Source organism: Atheta coriaria, unplaced genomic scaffold (assembly GCF_025399875.1).
Source record: "Atheta coriaria isolate IRGN ID8LTWV9N9 unplaced genomic scaffold, Caltech_Dcor_3.1 hic_scaffold_9_pilon, whole genome shotgun sequence".
Taxonomy (NCBI): Eukaryota; Metazoa; Arthropoda; class Insecta; order Coleoptera; family Staphylinidae; genus Dalotia; species Dalotia coriaria.
In genome coordinates, this window is record NW_027045451.1 from 12,880,217 (window position 1) to 12,898,305 (window position 18,089).

Genomic DNA, 18,089 nt, shown 5'->3' on the forward strand with positions numbered 1-18,089 from the left:
TGTGATGCTAAAATAGTCCTTTTACGTCGGACTCAGGTGCAAAATCTCTAAAACAAACAAAAATCAGTCATTTGGAACGTTGCAACGCAAAGGTCCAATTTTTGCGGCCCATAGAAATAATTGACCACAAAAGTTATCAGATTGAGAAATGGTTCTCCTATTATGACGGCTTCAAGTGCTCATTTCCTAAAACAAGCAAAAATTAGTTCTTGAAAACACAAAAATGTGTTCATCGGCTCCATTATATTAAATTTATAATTGTAAACATGATTATATGATGACGCGGTAAATAATAACATAATTTATTTAGTATATAATCTATTTGTTTATAGATCCTATTAGTATAACAATAAAGTGTCGCACTAAATAATGAACGGTATTTACAATACGTGACTTAAACAAATTTGGTTGGAAATCGAATAAATTAAACGTAGTTGTCAAAAAAAGAAATAGGCTTGATAACAATGAGCGCATCTAGTGGTTACGATATGTCAATATAATTTATGAACTCATCGAGTCACGAAGTTTTTGCACAAACTCCTCGATTGGTGCGAGTACTTCAATTACAATCAAAGCAGCAACAATTATGATGTTTATGATGATGTATAACGCCAATAAACACTTTCGTGATGAAGAGAACTGAAACAGTTAATATCTTATTAGTGGATGCGACTTCCAACAAACATTTGACTTACAGGCGCATCGGGGTTTCTATCATTGTACATCGAACTTCTGCCCGAACCACCCATCTCCTTCATTGGGAACGAGTTGATTCGTCTCTCCGCGGATTTCTCTGCTGCGTAACCGATAATCTAAAATATACGATTAAATAAGCAAAAAGAAACACTTGACAAAACAGTTGTTTTTGTTACATACCGAGAATATTAAATGCATCGCAACATGAAAAACTACAAATGCCACTAATACCCAATACATCCAATCAGGTAACTCTGCCTTGTTAAGAGTGACGGCAAAGAAAATAGTTACAACTAAAAAAAATACAGCTTAGTATTCAATAGTCAATAACACATAACATTGCGTTTACTTCCGACAATGTGAGCGGCGTTTCCGACCAACCAATGCAGCCAATTAAACAATGGCCTATTCTTGGTCCCAGGATGAGGTCGGAAAATAGCTCCGATGGGTTGGATGAAGCACAATATCGTTGTAACCGTGCCCAGAATAGCGTGTGGATTATTAGCAGCCGACCACGCTTTTAATTCCAAGAAAATTAAAATGAAGCCCGCCATTGTTAAACACCAGGTGAGCACCATAAAAATACGATGCCACTGTCACAAATTAACATATTACAGCAAATTGCACTTATGTATTTGGCAAAGATAACTTACGGCAAACCACAAATCCTTTCCGCAAATGCTTTTTCCTGGCCACATTTGTCTGTAATATCTCGCTAAAATAATACCGATAGATGCAGTGCCCAACCATGCAGCCAACATAAATGCACCATGAAGACGCAGCAATAATTTCGAAGCGGCTTGTATCGCTGAAACGTCCGACAAGTACTTTTTCTCTCCACTGACTATGTAGGCATCATTATGGAAGCCGACTTTATTCGGATGCACGCTGGATCCTGCCGCCACCAGCATGTGGTATTTGTCTTTTGCCAAGTCAAATATCCGTCCATTTATACTAGTCCGGGTCTCGCGTAACACCCTGCAGTACATTACACCGTCGTTGATACTTCCAGCCAGCAATTGAATGTTGGCCTGATGGCGATCGCGATTCACATTCAAATTGGGCCGTGGAACCGTGTAGGAAATGTAGGACTTCACAGAAGAACCTTCTTTGACGCATTCGATGACAGAGTCATCGCCCATTTGCATATCACTTGACAAACCAACACCCACCCATTGGGAAGATGGAGCCGCTTTCATTTCAAACTCATATCTATCTCCGTAAACTGTCACTGCCACTACTGCTTTGCAGTTCTTTGTTTTTACACAATCAACGGGCGCTCCAAAGCAGGCCTTTTTCGTGTCGCATCCATCATAAAATGGATCAAATTCAGTAGATGATTGTTGTTTACCTTCTGGGACGAAATTTGGAGGTGTGGTACTGGTTGGACGAGCAGGTGATACACTAGGCTCGTTGCTGGATCCTCTTGTAACTTGAATTCGAGGTGTTTCTACTCCTGTCCAGAATGTGGCATAGTTTTGTGCGACAGTTGCACTAAAATTAAACATTTAATAATGTTATTTAATAATGTACTTAATTAATCCAGATAGATAACTAACTTGAAAATGATTGGTCCCTCAAAACCACTAGGATTCCATGGGACTTCCACTGAAGGCTTGTCAGCCGTGTTGGAATGAGTTAGAGTATCACCAGGTTGGGAGCAGTCGATGGTGTGGATGGATGAAGCGCTTGGTTCAAAAGACCCGACCAATTCCCCGCCTGGTCCTCGTGCTTGCAGCATAAATCCTGCAAAGGGAATAGTTGCGGCTGATTGGATGGTCACCATGTAGCCGGATCCGTTTCGTCGCGCAGAAATTGCGAAAGGACTAGGTGTGGTTTGTCGTGGTATTCCACCACCGTGATTCGGCAACATTGTTTGGCATACGCTTGGTGGTGCACCGCCGGGAAGCGCACTCGCCGTGGCAAGCAGTAAAAATACCAAATACATTCTGTAAGCGACAAACAATAAACTACTAAATTAGAATTTCTCAGTACAAACATTCATGCATTTTAAACTAGGTGCACCGACAGGCTTCAAACACCAACACATTCTCATCGTCCAGAGGTCGTGCATAAAATTTCCTTGAACATAATTTATGACTCATAACATAAGGTGTGCTGGAGAAACCAAAACATTTAGTTACATTTAGATGCCGCGAAACCCATCAATCAATAATGGTGATATAAATAATGACAAAACGCTTCGAAAAATTTAATTGATTTTAATTTTAATTTCGCTTGCGTAATTTGCATTTTCAACTGCCGTTTATTTAGTTGTAACCATGTTAAATTAAATGCATATCAAACAGAGCATGCAACACCAAACCAGGACAAAGATTTGACAAGAAATAATCAGTGACAGTAATTTAATGTTGTCAGAAATATCTTAGATGAAGTTTGAAATTTAATTAACCGCTATTCTTATTAAAATAAATTCTTTTCACGTTTTACGTTCAGTAACCTTGACTTTAACAATATAACTCATGATAAAACTTATACGCAATAGCCGATGTGCAGCCGATTAGATCATGACATAAAGCATGACTGCACGATTCGCATTCCGAAAGGAAGCGAGGTTTTCAAAGTCTTAACCTTGCGCGCTCGCATACACACATATTTTCGCACTGACCGAAGGAGTAAACAATAACTAAACTTACATAAGCGAAATAGTTTTCGCATAATATTCGTCGAGGTGTCTACTATGTATAAAAAGGTTGTAAACTCTGTATTGTCTTTGTTCGCGGTGTCGTTTGAGGCTGTAAAACTATACAATTAGAGTTTTAGAGGATAATGCCACTGGTAACCATCAAATAACAAACATCTGCCACAAACTAAATATATTTCTATTAACCGCAATATTAATATACAAACAAAAGTATAATTACTTAAAATTCCCAATCGATATAAAGAAATTAAACAGCTCAACGACAATTGCTTCATTTTATTCACCTCATTTACATATAAATTAAATTCGTAATCATCGATTGCGACGGTAAATATATTCTTTTGACGTCGCGTCGCAAGAAATACGTAAATAGCCTACACCCTACTTGTTACTCACGACTCATGACTGAAATCGACTGAATTTAATTTATTCAGTGTACACCATAGAACGTAACATATAATTTGACGCAAACACTAATCGTTCGGGTACGGGTTAACCGCTCAACATACATATCGGTAAATTTTCAACTTAAGTTCGGTTTTTAAATAATAAAATTGATATGAAATAAAGTATTGTTATTCATACGAACGTGTCTTTCCGACATTTGCTAGTTTCAATTTAGATATGAGTTCAAGTTGCTGTTTATTTTACCAGCATGTTTTCTTACTTAAAAAACAAGTCTACAATAATTTGGGGAAACAATGAATCATAAAACCACATTAATTATTTCGTACGCATTTGTATGTGTCATAGATATTAAAATATTAAAGCGTGGAAAAAATATTAGGTTTTTCCATCAGTCGATTCATTTATAATTTAATTCACTTCACATTCTTTCATTTAACAAGACAGTTCAAATGTGATTCTAATCTGTTCTATTTTACCGGAACAGTGAAAAGCCATGGATATATTATGAGTTCGTTTACTACATTAAGTCCATTGAACGCTTCAAACGGTGATTGTAAAACTTTTTTGAGCGGTAGATATTTTACGTTGTGTCTTATAAGTAGACCAACATTTTGGTTCATTTTTCAAACTGCTAATTATAATTTTTAGTTCCGAACCTAGCCTCTAAACATTTTAGTGGGCCACTTACAAGTACAACATTGTTGATTGAACGCGTTTATATATATTTGCACATTTAAACTTTATTTATATTATTTGTCTACCAAATGATAGATTTTGATACCTACATTAGGTGAATTTTATTCATTCACAAATCATTTGTATTAATCTATTCATTTATTCTATTATTCTTATAACAAAAGAAGGCGAAAAAAGCGTGTTTACTACGAGAAAAAAATATTAATGCGGCATGCAACCAACTCATGCCACCAAACAATTTTCGTCTCAGACCATGCACACAAGACATCACAAATGAATGATATAAATCTACAGTTGTATTCATTTTGTTTGTTACTAAGAAATAATTTCTTTATGAATTCTTGTTGTTTGTCTATCACTGGTCTAAACGGCCTACATAAATCCTAACCACATCTAAACCCAAGGCCAACGATTAGCACGGACGCCATGGATACGCGTTATACACACGTGTTTAAAAAGAAAACGAAATCGTGTCAACGTGCCAGAAGTAAAATTATTAAATACAAATATTCCGCTATTGTTTATTACCAGCGCATTACCAGCATGCCTTCTCTGATATTCAACGAAAGCAACATTGACAAACTTTATTTGATGGCACTTGCTTTCATATTTATAGATCACCATAGTTTTATGCCTATGTATGCATCACCATGCATGTACTTTTACTTCCTTTATATGTTGACGGTTCTATGAATTCTTCAACCATGAATTCATTTTCCACTTGCTGTTTTATTTAGCATTTACCGCGCGCACACAAAAAAGCGATTTACGGTAAGCACCTTGACTCGCTTTTATCTATTACCGTAGAAACCGCAAGCATTCCTTCGAGTACTTTTGTGTTTTTAATGTTTTTTTGGTTCAGGTCATTATTTGGTCTTCAGAAAGGTTTATAAGAACTGCGTAGATATTAGCAGACCGGAAAATTATTTAAAATAACATTATATATTCGCAAATATTGATCATACTCTTGTAAAAAGTGTTGTGTCTAGTGTTAACATGCAAATCATCAATGTCAATAATAAGTAACTACCGGATTTCATTTTATTTTTTCTGTGTTGTTGGTAGCTTCACCATGATGCGCAAATTGAATTTTTTTTAAATTTTTCTTGTCCCCTGAGAAGCGAATGGATTTAGAAAGGTTTTATTAAATTAATTCTAAAATCCTCAAAAAATTGTTTACGTTTTGATTTTAAGATGCTTGACATTGCATACACAATTCAAACTACAAGAAATCGAAATCATTTTTATTAACAAACATTGTTAATAATAAATGCTGCCTTATTAAACCGGTGTAAGGACTTCTTTTTATGTATGTATTTCGAAATTATAAAATTCCACTTGCGACCTGACATACAGGTCTACACTACCTCGGACTACGTAACATTTTAACATTCCACTCTTCTGCGGCCGTGCGGCAATGTGAATGTAACCGAATTGCGTACGTAACGTTTAGCTACACCTTGTGTGCCTCCTTAAGAGAAAGCTTTCGAAATCGCATACTCGCACTGACGTTCTATTCATACATAACACAAACATTGAAACATTCATTGCGGCACCACACAATTACACTCGTACCTGGCGGAAAGATGTTCGAAAGATAATCCTCTGAAGTAAGATCCACTAATTCACTACAGTTTAACAAAATAAAACGCCAACCGATTGTTTATTTTGCGAGTATGTTGTCTTTGCGGCTTAGCACTCGTACACGCACATAATGTTTTCACTCACCGGCGACAACTGCAAAACACAGCGGAACGCGCGCAGGAGTGGTTTTTGGTAACTCGACGAATGCGTTCCGCGGTCTGACGCTCGCGCGACTTGCGGCACTTGCGCTTGCTATGGTCGCAGCCAGCACCGTGGAATCCACTACCTCCACTACAACGCGCTGCCATGCCTGCGCCATCAAGGTCGAAAAGTGTCGACGTCACTTCTTCGCGGCGGTAAATCCTTGCGCGCCGAATGCAACCAAAACCTGTCGTCCCGTCGCGTACGTCCGCAATGTGAATGGTGATAATTGCCATAGGAAGTCGTCACGACGCGACTCATGCCCATGACGCGCACAAAGCAAACAGGTGCTTAAAATGCTCACAGTGTATCGTACTGCGGTTCCTTCTTTTTGCTTTGTTTGGGTGTTTACAATTGGTCTGTCGCCGATGACAAATAATGTTAAAGTCGAAGGCGTGGACGGTGATTCGTGGGTAAATCCGCAACATACAAATCGGAAGTTGCGATCAAAGATTATGTTGGTCGCCCGTAGACCTTCGACAACTGTTAGTTAGTGTTGATGGTCTTGACCCGAATGTTATTCTTATTTTACATTTTTTTTACGTTCACTTGGTTTACTTCCTTAGATCTTACGTTAGGTCCAAAACTAGTCAATGTTAATATTTTTGCACAAAATTGCTGTGATTTGAAACTTTTATTTCTAGCGCTACTTTTAATTCCAAGTAGTTATAAATATATGGGTTATATTATAATAATGAGTAAGTGGGTGTATTGCACATAATTTTATTTACCCTTGTCGCCATTTCTGCCATTCTTTGTTTTGCTACTGTCGTTGTCATCCTTGTAGTTGTCGTCGTCGTGGTGTTCGATTTTCACCTTGGATTTTTGCGCCGGCGGCGCCTCCAAGCACATAATGTGACGCTTCAACGTGAGATGATTATTGGGCGCGATCATCAAGAGATTGTTGCCGTTTCGGTCGCACAACGGATGTTGTCCCAAGTTCCTTCGCAATCTCGCTCGCATCCGCAGCGCTTGTGAGTGCGTGGTCGTATATTGGTTTTGGATTGCATGTCGGACGATTGCGTCTTCGCATTTAATCTGCATGTTATTTTCATGGCCATTTTGCCATTCTAGAACATTCGTCAGGAGGCGTATGTACCTTATGGCCATACGAAGTATTTCGTTTTTGGATAGTTTTTTATCTGGAGGATGGGTTGGAACTAAATCGCGTAGTTGGGCAAACGCTCCGCTGACATTCTGTTGACGCCATCGTTCACGAGTGTTTGTAAATATTTTTTTCACTATACCTCGTGGTTCCGAATTTGTTGCCTATAGAAATTTTATACATGTACCTAATTTAATTAAATATTTTTTTAACAATTACTAACCGCATGAATAGTGCACGTTTTCTTTTCATCATCACTATCAAGGAGAGAGAACTCGTCCGACAGATCGTCTTCATCTGACATGGAATCATGGTCCTGCTGAGGATTTCGACGATAGTTGTTGGCCGGCGATGATGTCGTGCTGTAATCCGTGTTGTCACCATCTCCGGACCATTCCATTTCCACCAGCGCGTCGGTATTATATGTGATGGGCTTCAAACACAAAACAATGTACATTATTTAATCGACTTTTTAGATATTTGTACTGATTTTGTTATTTACCATTTAAAGTCACTGGAAATTGGTATTGAATTAAAGTACTCGGAACGAATTGCACACTGGCAGGTCAGAGCAAAACTGGTGACGGAAATAGTGCTCGGAAGTCATGGAAGCTGATTATCAACTACTAACACTCTTATCTGCGCAGAGCAGACACCCCCGCGCGCGCCAATGGGATTTTGGGCGCAGAGCAAAAGGGCGTGTCGGCAAAGAGAAGCTGTGCGTGGGATTCGCCCCCCAGTAAATTCAACATCCCTTCGAAACGATTTCTCTGGCATGTTAGAGTTTGTGCTTGTTAAATAAAGGGAATTTAGAATTTATAATGTACAACAAACAAAAAACGAAACGTGTGGTAATATATTTCTGGCTAATAATATGGGTAGCCGGTTTGCTTAAGTTAAAATAAAATTAAAATTAAAAACATGCCAATTATGTTTTGCAATTAGGTTATTTGGTTTGGTCCTGTTTTTGAGGTTTTTGAGGTTTTACACAACGATATTCAGAATTGTTCAGTGCGGCCGTTCAATATTATGCATATTATTTAAACAAAAGTTATTAATGAAATTCATGAGAGATAACAGTAACGTGATAATTTAGTTTATTATTGTATTTGAACGATGCCTTAAATTTATTTTGAACATTGTTGTTGTATCGCAAATATTTTCTGTTAAGTTCAAGGTAATAGAAAAATATGCGCATAAAAATTATTATCTATTAATACGACCCTAACAACATCTAAATCTAATTTATTGCATGAATGCATACATGGGAATTGAGTACCTAAACCGTTCATCCCTTCAACTCTAAACGAAAGTCACCCCTTATGAGCATAATGCGCTTCTAAATGTGCATTGTTAGTGTGATAGGCGTCAAAATATTCCCATTGTGGCGAACGCGCTGCTCACGTTAGTCAAGTACTTGTTTTTTATCGTCAAGCTAAACACAAACATTGCATAAATTAAATACAATATGAATTTATCAATACTGAAATATTATTTCAGTCAATGGCCTCTTGCCACATTTGTTCGTCACGTTTTGCAATATAAGAAATATAAAATATACCTACAGATAACAAATTGATTCTTGAATAACTCTTGACAGGACTTGAGATGGCACATCCGTATCTGACCCCGCCTTTAGGCCCCTAAGCTGGCTATTGTGCCTTCCGGTTATCAGATGGTGGGTAGAGATGCGTTAATTAATTCCGATTTTTGGGGATTAGCTGCGCGTGTCCAACAAATTGTCTTAGCGGATTAGGATTTATTGTATTTTGAAGGCGTTGGGAAAAATGCTCAGGGTCATAGAAATCTGCAAACAAAGCATCAGTTTCGGCAATTCATGTAAAAATAACAATAATTTAAACTTCATAATTGCATGTTTCGTTGTGATGAACATTGTATTAAACATTTTTTACATTTCGTAACGTGCGATGTGTTATAAAACAATCCACAATATCGACTATTATACAATAGCTTTTGTCGACACACCCTTAATAGGGTAATGAATAAAAAGTCACCCCAGAGCGTTCCCAGCACGGCGGCACGAGCCTAAAACCGCTTATCAGAATTGCACGCGCCTGAAATCATAAAATTCTCATTATGTTTATTTTTTCTCGTTAACTTGGTACTACAAATTGATCTAGAATTTTTTTTGGACCCTCGATTTTTGCACATTCTCAGGCAGCATATTGTTGAACTCATGATGTGGACAAACGTTTACTCCGCAATCGATCCTTTGCGCCAGACTCGACTAAAACTGCTTTCCGCGGAGTAAATATACCTGCAACTGTGCGATAAGGGATGCTGTTAGAATATCACCCTCCACACGTGCGGTTGTAATAAAAGCCATTTTACTAAGCTCGGAGCTCGAAAATTGAAATCAAATTCATTTGAATGGCATTGAAGTTTATCATTCATTTTAAAATGTATGAAAGAAATATTTTGAATGATATTTAAATTCTAGATAAAAAAGGTACAAAAAAACCAAATTGTATGACACAAATGTTTGTTAATTTTGTGTTTTTGCTTGTTGATAGAATAAATAATAATACATATGTTTAAATAAATGCCCACTTAGTAAATATCAATTTAATGAAAACATAACTAAATAAAAATAAAAATGTATCTTGACACAATAATATTAACATAGGTTAGATCTAAAAATAATTTGCAAATATAAAACATTCACATTATCACAACCATTTGTTTTGTTGAATATCACTTAAAGTTGATTTCGCACTCACTGAAATGCGAATAGGATGACTAATATCGGCACAAGAATCACGCAAAAAATGTAAATGGCTGTGCGTGGCTCACAGACCGAAACAACAACGTATTCCTGATTAAACAAATCCTGGTCTTCTTTGATCGGCAGTTCCATCACCAATTTCTCATCTGAAAAGAACTTCAAATCGAGTGCGCATTGTTCTGTACTATTGGCACACTCTGAAATTGGATTCGTCACATTATAGACGGTCTTTTCAATATGGAAATGCACTCGGATATAATTTGTTTGTACTTCATTTTCACTATTGAAAACGAAGAAATAGTATCCGTTTGTTGGCACTCTGGAATTATTAATAAAAGCAATTACTAACATTATAATTTGAAGATGAATAGTAAATACTTACTTGTATGTTATGCGATTAGCTAAATATGCAGTCTCTACATCTTGATCAGATAAACTTCTTTGACATTTCGTGTGAGGACTCAGAGGCAGATTAAGAATTAATCCGGCGCAGTTAAGCAGCGCTTCCTCCGAGGAACTGAAAGACGACCAAAACTCGCTGTTGCTCATATCATTCAGAGTATTTTCGTTTAATGTGGCATGATGATCGGCAATACCGTCGGGAACAAAACCCTTAAAATATAATCATTTATTAAAAATATAAAACTTGTAAAAATTAGTTTCTTACTTCCTCTTGTCCAACATCATCAGTTTCATCGTTTTTATTAAAGGTCTCACTTAGTTCAGCCGTTTGCAAGATTAATTCACGTCGGCGACGTCGGGCTTTATCAATGTTATCGTCAAATTGCACCGCAGGCTTGTGATACTGCCGACCTCTAATATGAATCACATTTTCTTGTTGTTGTTGGTCTAGTCCCGTTGATTTATTCAACGCATATCGTGCGTTTAGTTTCTCTAACAGATTACCACCTCTATCCACTCCTAAATTGTGAAGTTTTCTCAAAACGTCGGAAATGATTTCTTCCGAATCCGTTGTAGTCGATTGCATAAATCTTGGGCTCTTGTTTTCAAAGTCAAAATTACCCGTTTCTCCTTTGCCAATCGTTGAATTTCGATGTACGTGTACATGAGGCTTGCGCGGTGCTTTCTCATTAAGACTGTCCAAAATTTTCTTCAAAACTTTCGGATCTGTCACATCAGTCGTATCCAAGCCTTCACCTCCCAAGGTGTGATTTGTTTTACTGGTTGTTGCATTATGGATAGGATCATGAAATTTGACGTCTTCACGATGTCTTTTCATGAGGTTTGGTGTGTTTGACGGCGCGTTATTATCAACAGTATCAACTACTTCATCACCGGTCTCCGTTTTATAAGTTCCTTCACGAATTGCTTCCATCATTTCATCCAACTCCTCCGATGAATTGTCTCCGATATATGCGCATTCGTGTAAGTGTTTGTGTCCTCTGATTACGATAAGCGATGCACCAGGCCATCTAGGGAGAAAAAAGTTTGCACAGTGATTAAAGTTGTAGTAGTTAGATAACTTTTCGTCTACTCGTGTGTAACTAATGTCTAGAGTCGATTTGCGCATTTACTCAGATTGTATTTGGTTATTACATTAACGATAGGTAGATATCCATGTAAGTACTCGTAAGATAATATAATTAAACCGTCACCCAAGGACGTTTCACTATCGGTCGTTTGCTTTAGCCATCTTACTCAGCAAAAATTATAGATTTGCGGATCTTCTTAAAACGCACTGTAACATGAACTAGCAACAAGAAATAAATTATCTATTGCTCTAAATAATTACTAAAAACAATTGAAATTTACTTATCTTCCTACTATGTTGTTAGATAACTTTCCATCAAAATATTTTTCATTTGTGTCTAAGTTTGATTTACGCATTCGAGCAAATTTTATTTGATGATTAAATTAGACAAAGCTACACATATGTATTTTTCCATTATTGTAGCTATATCAGTTATATCCGTAGCTCACCTGACGCAACTGGAAATCGTGACAGTGGATCCTCTCAACAGATAAAAACCCCAATATTCTTTAGTATCATCTTCCAACTCCAAATGTCGCACCATTGTCATTGGCTTATGTTTGTAGGAAATTGTCGGCGTCTCCGGCAAAAGAAACGCATTAAATGTTGCATTTGTTCGTACGAGTTGGCGCTATAATTAGACGAACAAATCAATTAACTGCAATTAAACGTTATTTATGTCAATAGTACCTGGCACCATGTCGTGGATATTCGATTATCCAACATTCGCATATCCGACACCGCAAGCGGATACAATTGTTCAACATACACTCTGTATCTCATATACAGAATTAGTGATACCAGCAAGCATGGCAACATAATTCCCAAGACACAAAGACGCACAACCCTCAGGGGTCCTTTGAGGCTCTTCGTTTGGGCACGTTGGCCCGTTTGCGAGTTTTGGCGCCGTGTCAGCAAACATTCTGAAATGTGAAAAATACACCAAGTTTATTTTCGGTTGCGACGGAACACCACACACTATTCAACCAGGCGTTGTATTATTTACTATTAGTGTATTTGTAGGAAGGCATGTGATAATAAAATTGCAAAAGCTCTTTATTATCTACTTGACTAACATCGCATTAGCTTAATTGCGATAAATCGGAGACAAAGCTTCAATTTAAGTATTTTAAGGCAATTAACGTTAAAGCAGCCAAAGTAATCACCAAATCACTAAGTGTGTAAACAAATCAATTATAATAATGAGCAAAATCAGTGTATTTTTATCGCTGATCGAACCTTTTAATGTAGATATTAAATATTCTAACATATTCCAACTAAACGAAAATAAAATTAGCAATACACGCGTAGTATAGTCATAATTGTTTGGAAAAAAATTAAAATATTCTAATGTAACCGAGCGCGTCACACACACATATAAGGTGTAAGCACTTTTTACGAGTGTTGATAAAAATGATGCGCAACCGATTTCATACGTTTGTTAGCAAACGAAGCATTAAATGCAACAGTTATACTGGGTGTTACATTTAATAATTAAACGGGAATTGTATACCTTGATACTGCACTTGTTTATCGTCCATATTAATGTATGTCTCATTCACGACCGACGCGCGCTGCTTTAAATTATCAAAACAAAATAATGGAATTCAAAATTACCACGAGACACGGTCACAGACACTGAACTTAGAGATGGTTCCGTGTTGAGTTAAGTAGTCACTTTTAGTTTAGAGTTTGTATATGGATAATCATATCAGCAGGCATTATGTGCTCTATCTATAGTATGGGATGGTTGTCTCGTTCGTTCTTTGTCTAATTCATAATTCAGAATTCATAAATGTTGCAAATGTAATACATTTGCGCACCGCGTGTTTTTGTTTAACATTGTTTTACAACTTATTAGACTGATTCAACTTTTCCGCAATCTGTCAACAACTAAAGTAATATATTACCTTCGTAATTTGGAAACTTCTCAGCCATTTTAAATTATTCCATTTTGACTGAAATCCAAATGCTTTGTACCAAAGCTAACAATAGCACACAATTTATCACACTTGTGATTTGAGTTAAATAAATGTTCAAAAGTTCACGGTTGTATTACGCTACAATGTCTGCCAGTCACCGTTGCTAGTGTTGCTAGACGGAACATTTGGAAAAGACTAAATTTGAACACATTCCACATTAAAAACGTGCTATTATTATAATATAGCGCCCCGTATCTTCCTGTGTCTCTATCGCATTGTAGTTCTCGCTTTGTTTCAACGCGCACTTTACGAAAATGCGACGAAACGTTGATGCGAAGGCCGCCTGACGACTGCGTGAATTGCGTTGCGTTCCCAAAAAGCACGCACTTTTATATTTCCAGATTGGCGCGCGTGCTATGAACTTTGTGCGACGAAATGCACGATATTACTGTGATACTGTGGTGCACAAGATAAAAGTGTGTGCATGTACGCATACACTCGTCTAAATTTGTCCCAGATGCTCTCCCGTTGTGCGTTCAATGTGCTGCACCATGGACGAGACGCGTTTTCCTTCTCGGTAATTTTATTTGCTCTCGTTAATGGCGGCTTGTTGTCTAATTGTAATTAATCACACAGCAATGCGGTTGACTCGCTACCAGCTGCTTCATATCTTGTTTTGTTTATGTCCTATTTTTTTTTAATTCACTTCTTACGGCTACTGCAAATTAATCACGTGATATTAGAGATTTCAAAAGTAATAATAAGCAGTAAGTAAAAGTATTTTTTTAAACATGTATCTTATAATGGTGGATAAGTTATCACCGTATACACAAACACTTTTATTTTCGTCTTATTTTTTGCAACATATATTTACTGCAGAATTACTTTATAATAACTTTATAATACAATATATAAAACTCTCTATCTGTTTATAAAGTTATAAACCATGACGATTAATCCGAATTACAAGGCTGTAAAAAACAAGATTAAATCATCTTTATCCTTTAACTTCTATATAGCTATTTAGAAGACGTATATATAACAAATTGTATATAACTTTACAAAAAATTGTGTAGATTTATTTGAAACAATGTTGATTTAATAAAATCGTCTGAAAACTTTAAAATTGTATCATCTGCGTAAACTTTAGCAAGTGCATCCAAACAAAACACATATCTTTGTATATTGTTATTACTACTAATAAGGCCACTTTCATTACCAGGGACGTTATTATCATTATTATGCACATTAACAACCTTCACCAGTTTCTCCACATCTCTGACTAAATAAATATTTTGTAAAGAAATTGGTTTTGTTGATATCTGCTCATTGATGCAAAACTTCAAAATTGGCAGCTTGAACATACCAGTCTTACTTTTCAATGCAATGAATATATCCTTACCACTCCTAGGTGTCATATATTCATTTACTTCCATTAAAACTGAATAATTTGATTGCTTTAACGTTCTTAATCTGCAATCTTCAACAACAATTTCCTCAAAGTACTGAGGAAAATTGTAGGAGTAGAATGAAATGTTGAAATTGAGCTGCCTTGATAAGTTATTGATAAGTTTGACGGTTTTGTGTGGAAGTGCATTTGAGTACACAATAAACGAATCTACACCAACTAAGTTGTGATAACTAAGAAACTCTGATAGAAATCTCTTGGTAAGAAACTTAGTTGGTGGTACACACATCGTCATTTTAAACTTATTGCTTATGTCATTGTTTTGAACAATTATATTCTTAACTAGTTGTTTTTTGCTGTAGGAGACTGCATAAGGTGTTGCAGCTTCTGTCCATTCACAAATATAATAATAGCCTTCATAGCTGTTGTTTGTAAAAAGATTTTGATATCTTAATTTGCCAACTTTTGGTTTCCATTCATTATCATCAAACCATAGATAACAATTTTTTGCATGACCACTTTTTGGTGATTTAACCACCAACGATTGCAATTGTTGTTGACTGGTCAGGTGACTGGAAAATACAAAGACCGAGTCTTCTTGAGTCCAAACTGGATCAGGTCCCCAGTCATGATGATTCAAGATATTTCCAGAAGTGATTAGTTCGGAGAAGTTGCATGGCTGCCCAAAGAAATTGAATACTTCCAAAACATAACGCAAACGATTATACTCATGCCGATAAACCAATAGTAATGTTAAGCTAAAAACTGAAATTATAATGAGTAACAATTGATGGTATTTGCGCATTATTAAAAGTTAAAATTAAAGTAAATAATAACTAGGGTTAGAATATTACAAATAAAAATAAAAATACAACACTCAGCGTAGGCAACTTAGTTTGCACACTTTGTTCAGTTGTTAAGTCTCTAAACTAGAGGCAACCGAAATAACACAAGCGTGATAATTATTTGCAGGTTAAATTTAAAAAGAAGTTTGTAGAAATCAAGCTATAAATTAAACTTCAATTAGAATTGTTTACGAATTGGAGCTTTTTTTAGAATAATGACGCCACCAGACCAAGTGCTTGTTTGCTTGCCCGGTCAGCGTCTATGCCCCAGCAACAAGAAGCATTTATCTGGCCAAGGCACTTATGAAAAACAAGGCTATATCTATTCCCAACTAACTGGACTTGTAAAAATAAACAAGAATGAGGATGGAGCAGAGATTATTGAAGTTCATAGCGTGTCGGATCAAGGCCTGGTGCCACAACAGGATGATATTGTAACAGCTCAGGTTGTAACAATTAATCAACAAATGGCAAGGTGCGCCATCAAGTGCATTGATGATGTAGTTTTATCACGATCATATAGAGCCATATTAAGAAAGGAAGATGTAAGGGCACAGGAAAAGGACAAGGTTGAAATCTATAACAGTGTGAGGCCTGGAGACATTATTTTAGCTAGAGTGGTAAACTCAACTCATCAGTTGTATTTTTTTAAATATTTTTATACATTTTTTAATTTTAGTTGCCTATAACTGAAGCTCACACATATCAACTTACTACTGCAGAGAATGAACTGGGTGTTGTGATTGCTCATAGTGATGCTGGCCATCCAATGATTCCTATCAGTTGGACTGAAATGCAGTGTACTAAAACATATATTAAACAACCAAGGAAAGTAGCTAAGGTGGTGCCTGAAAATTACCAACAAGCTGTGACAAAATGATTTTGTTTATAAATATATTGTATAACTTGGTAAACTTTAGCTGAATTGTAACTTTTCTTCACTTTTCCGCATCTGTTCTAAGACATAGTGCGTATCCCGTTCTTCGCCGCCCGATTCACCATTGTAAGCTTTTGGCATGTCTTTTATACATTTTTCGTGCATATCAATTGTATCACGCCGACACATTATGGAAGGACATTCGGTTAACATTATTTTGTGTTCTTTAAGGAAAACTGCATCGGCCGTGTCTTCATGGTCGTACACTTGAGCAAAACAGCAGGTTGTCAAAAATGTGACGAGCATTATCAAAGGATAAGTGAGGAAAAATATCACGTTTAAGCAAAATTCGCTTCTTCTGCAAAGAGAATTTAGTTCATTTGAGCGCAGACACGTATAGCATGTATAGGATACTTACAAAGACAGTGCCCGTACAGTGCGTTTGTTGGTCTGCGGATGAACAGGCCATCCAATCATGTCGTATTTCACTGGAAAATCTACTAGTTGTTCTTCTTGATATTCTTTTAACGGTCTTGGTAAATCAATTAACGCACCCAAACCGCACATACCAACAGGTGGACAACAGTACAAACCCATAATACCTTTGATGAGTCCCAGCAATAAAAGAATGAAAATAATGATTAAAATCAAAACTAGGATGCCCACAGTGGGGTTGCTAAAAAGGACAAATGTGTCGTCACCGCCACCATGTTGGCAGCAACTTCGAATATCGCGTAGGCTTGGGGCGTTGGTGAGGTGTCTCACTTTTGCCTCAAAGTTCTTAGATAAGTCATCCTTGGGCAGCCCATTTATTATCATCTGCTCTAAAGCGTCACATTTAGAACGCACTGCGTCATTTAGACAGATGACGCTTACAGCAAACGGGTATTTATTTATTTTAAAGTTGTGAAATGTTTACAACTTCTGAATTTATATTCTAATTGATTTCTACCAGAACTCAAGAGCAAATTTACATCTTATTACGATATATGCGCATTTTAGAAAAATATTTAATCACACATTATCAAAAATAATGCGAAACAATTATTAGATGCAATGTGCAGGCGTTAACATTACCATTTTCTCTACTATAGGATGCTCAGTTTGATTTTCTTTTAATTAAATCATCTAACCCATAACAATATCGGTGAGCGCGCAAGTGGATTTGTTATAAGCTAGTCATCTTCTCCAGGGGAAGCGAATCTTGGTAACTCAGATGCATCAACAAATTGGCACAAAAAACTCATCAAAGAAATAGCGTGGAAGTAGAAAAAATATCTTAAGCTCTTAGCCTACAAGTGAGATTTTTTTTGATTTCCTAGGCAGAAGATGTAAGAGTATCAGTATGATCGTGTTTCAAGCTGTATAAATTTATATTTTCCAACTAATATTTCAAAAAACTTTACACAACCAACGCAGAACTACGAACAAGATTTCAGATATT

The 18,089-nt window shown here is 36.6% G+C and overlaps 6 protein-coding genes across 7 annotated transcripts; 1 reads left to right on the forward strand and 5 right to left on the reverse strand.

Moving 5' to 3' along the window:
• Positions 1–301: 301 nt before the first annotated feature.
• Positions 302–6,308, reverse strand: LOC135799080 (putative ferric-chelate reductase 1 homolog). Its single transcript, XM_065312097.1, has 7 exons — positions 6,041–6,308; positions 2,256–2,645; positions 1,350–2,190; positions 1,046–1,289; positions 877–989; positions 696–812; positions 302–639 (listed from the first exon to the last, which is right to left on the reverse strand). The coding sequence occupies exons 2-7, from the start codon at positions 2,642–2,644 to the stop codon at positions 502–504; spliced, it is 1,842 nt and encodes a 613-aa protein (XP_065168169.1). The 5' UTR covers position 2,645; positions 6,041–6,308; the 3' UTR covers positions 302–501.
• A 561-nt stretch (positions 6,309–6,869) lies between these two features.
• Positions 6,870–7,988, reverse strand: HLH3B (Helix loop helix protein 3B). Its single transcript, XM_065312106.1, has 3 exons — positions 7,858–7,988; positions 7,579–7,788; positions 6,870–7,519 (listed from the first exon to the last, which is right to left on the reverse strand). The coding sequence occupies exons 1-3, from the start codon at positions 7,858–7,860 to the stop codon at positions 6,974–6,976; spliced, it is 759 nt and encodes a 252-aa protein (XP_065168178.1). The 5' UTR covers positions 7,861–7,988; the 3' UTR covers positions 6,870–6,973.
• Positions 7,989–9,926: 1,938 nt separating this feature from the next.
• On the reverse strand, positions 9,927–13,820 carry LOC135799081 (uncharacterized). 2 transcript variants are annotated; one of them, XM_065312099.1, is made up of 6 exons: positions 13,504–13,820; positions 12,284–12,516; positions 12,043–12,224; positions 10,769–11,534; positions 10,484–10,713; positions 9,927–10,420 (listed from the first exon to the last, which is right to left on the reverse strand). In XM_065312099.1, exons 1-6 carry the CDS (start codon positions 13,529–13,531, stop codon positions 10,093–10,095), a joined length of 1,767 nt encoding a protein of 588 aa, XP_065168171.1. In that variant the 5' UTR covers positions 13,532–13,820; the 3' UTR covers positions 9,927–10,092. The 2 variants fall into 2 exon arrangements, with proteins under 2 accessions (XP_065168171.1, XP_065168170.1); XM_065312098.1 differs by lacking the exon at positions 13,504–13,820 and adding an exon at positions 13,107–13,273.
• A 118-nt stretch (positions 13,821–13,938) lies between these two features.
• Csl4 (exosome component 1 Csl4) lies at positions 13,939–16,687 on the forward strand. Its single transcript, XM_065312109.1, has 3 exons — positions 13,939–14,092; positions 15,980–16,388; positions 16,448–16,687. The coding sequence occupies exons 1-3, from the start codon at positions 14,055–14,057 to the stop codon at positions 16,646–16,648; spliced, it is 648 nt and encodes a 215-aa protein (XP_065168181.1). The 5' UTR covers positions 13,939–14,054; the 3' UTR covers positions 16,649–16,687.
• LOC135799083 (uncharacterized) lies at positions 14,314–15,821 on the reverse strand. The gene has a single exon (XM_065312101.1). The coding sequence runs from the start codon at positions 15,726–15,728 to the stop codon at positions 14,574–14,576; it is 1,155 nt and encodes a 384-aa protein (XP_065168173.1). The 5' UTR covers positions 15,729–15,821; the 3' UTR covers positions 14,314–14,573.
• LOC135799087 (uncharacterized) lies at positions 16,649–17,746 on the reverse strand. Its single transcript, XM_065312107.1, has 2 exons — positions 17,064–17,746; positions 16,649–17,003 (listed from the first exon to the last, which is right to left on the reverse strand). The coding sequence occupies exons 1-2, from the start codon at positions 17,462–17,464 to the stop codon at positions 16,685–16,687; spliced, it is 720 nt and encodes a 239-aa protein (XP_065168179.1). The 5' UTR covers positions 17,465–17,746; the 3' UTR covers positions 16,649–16,684.
• Positions 17,747–18,089: the final 343 nt, after the last annotated feature.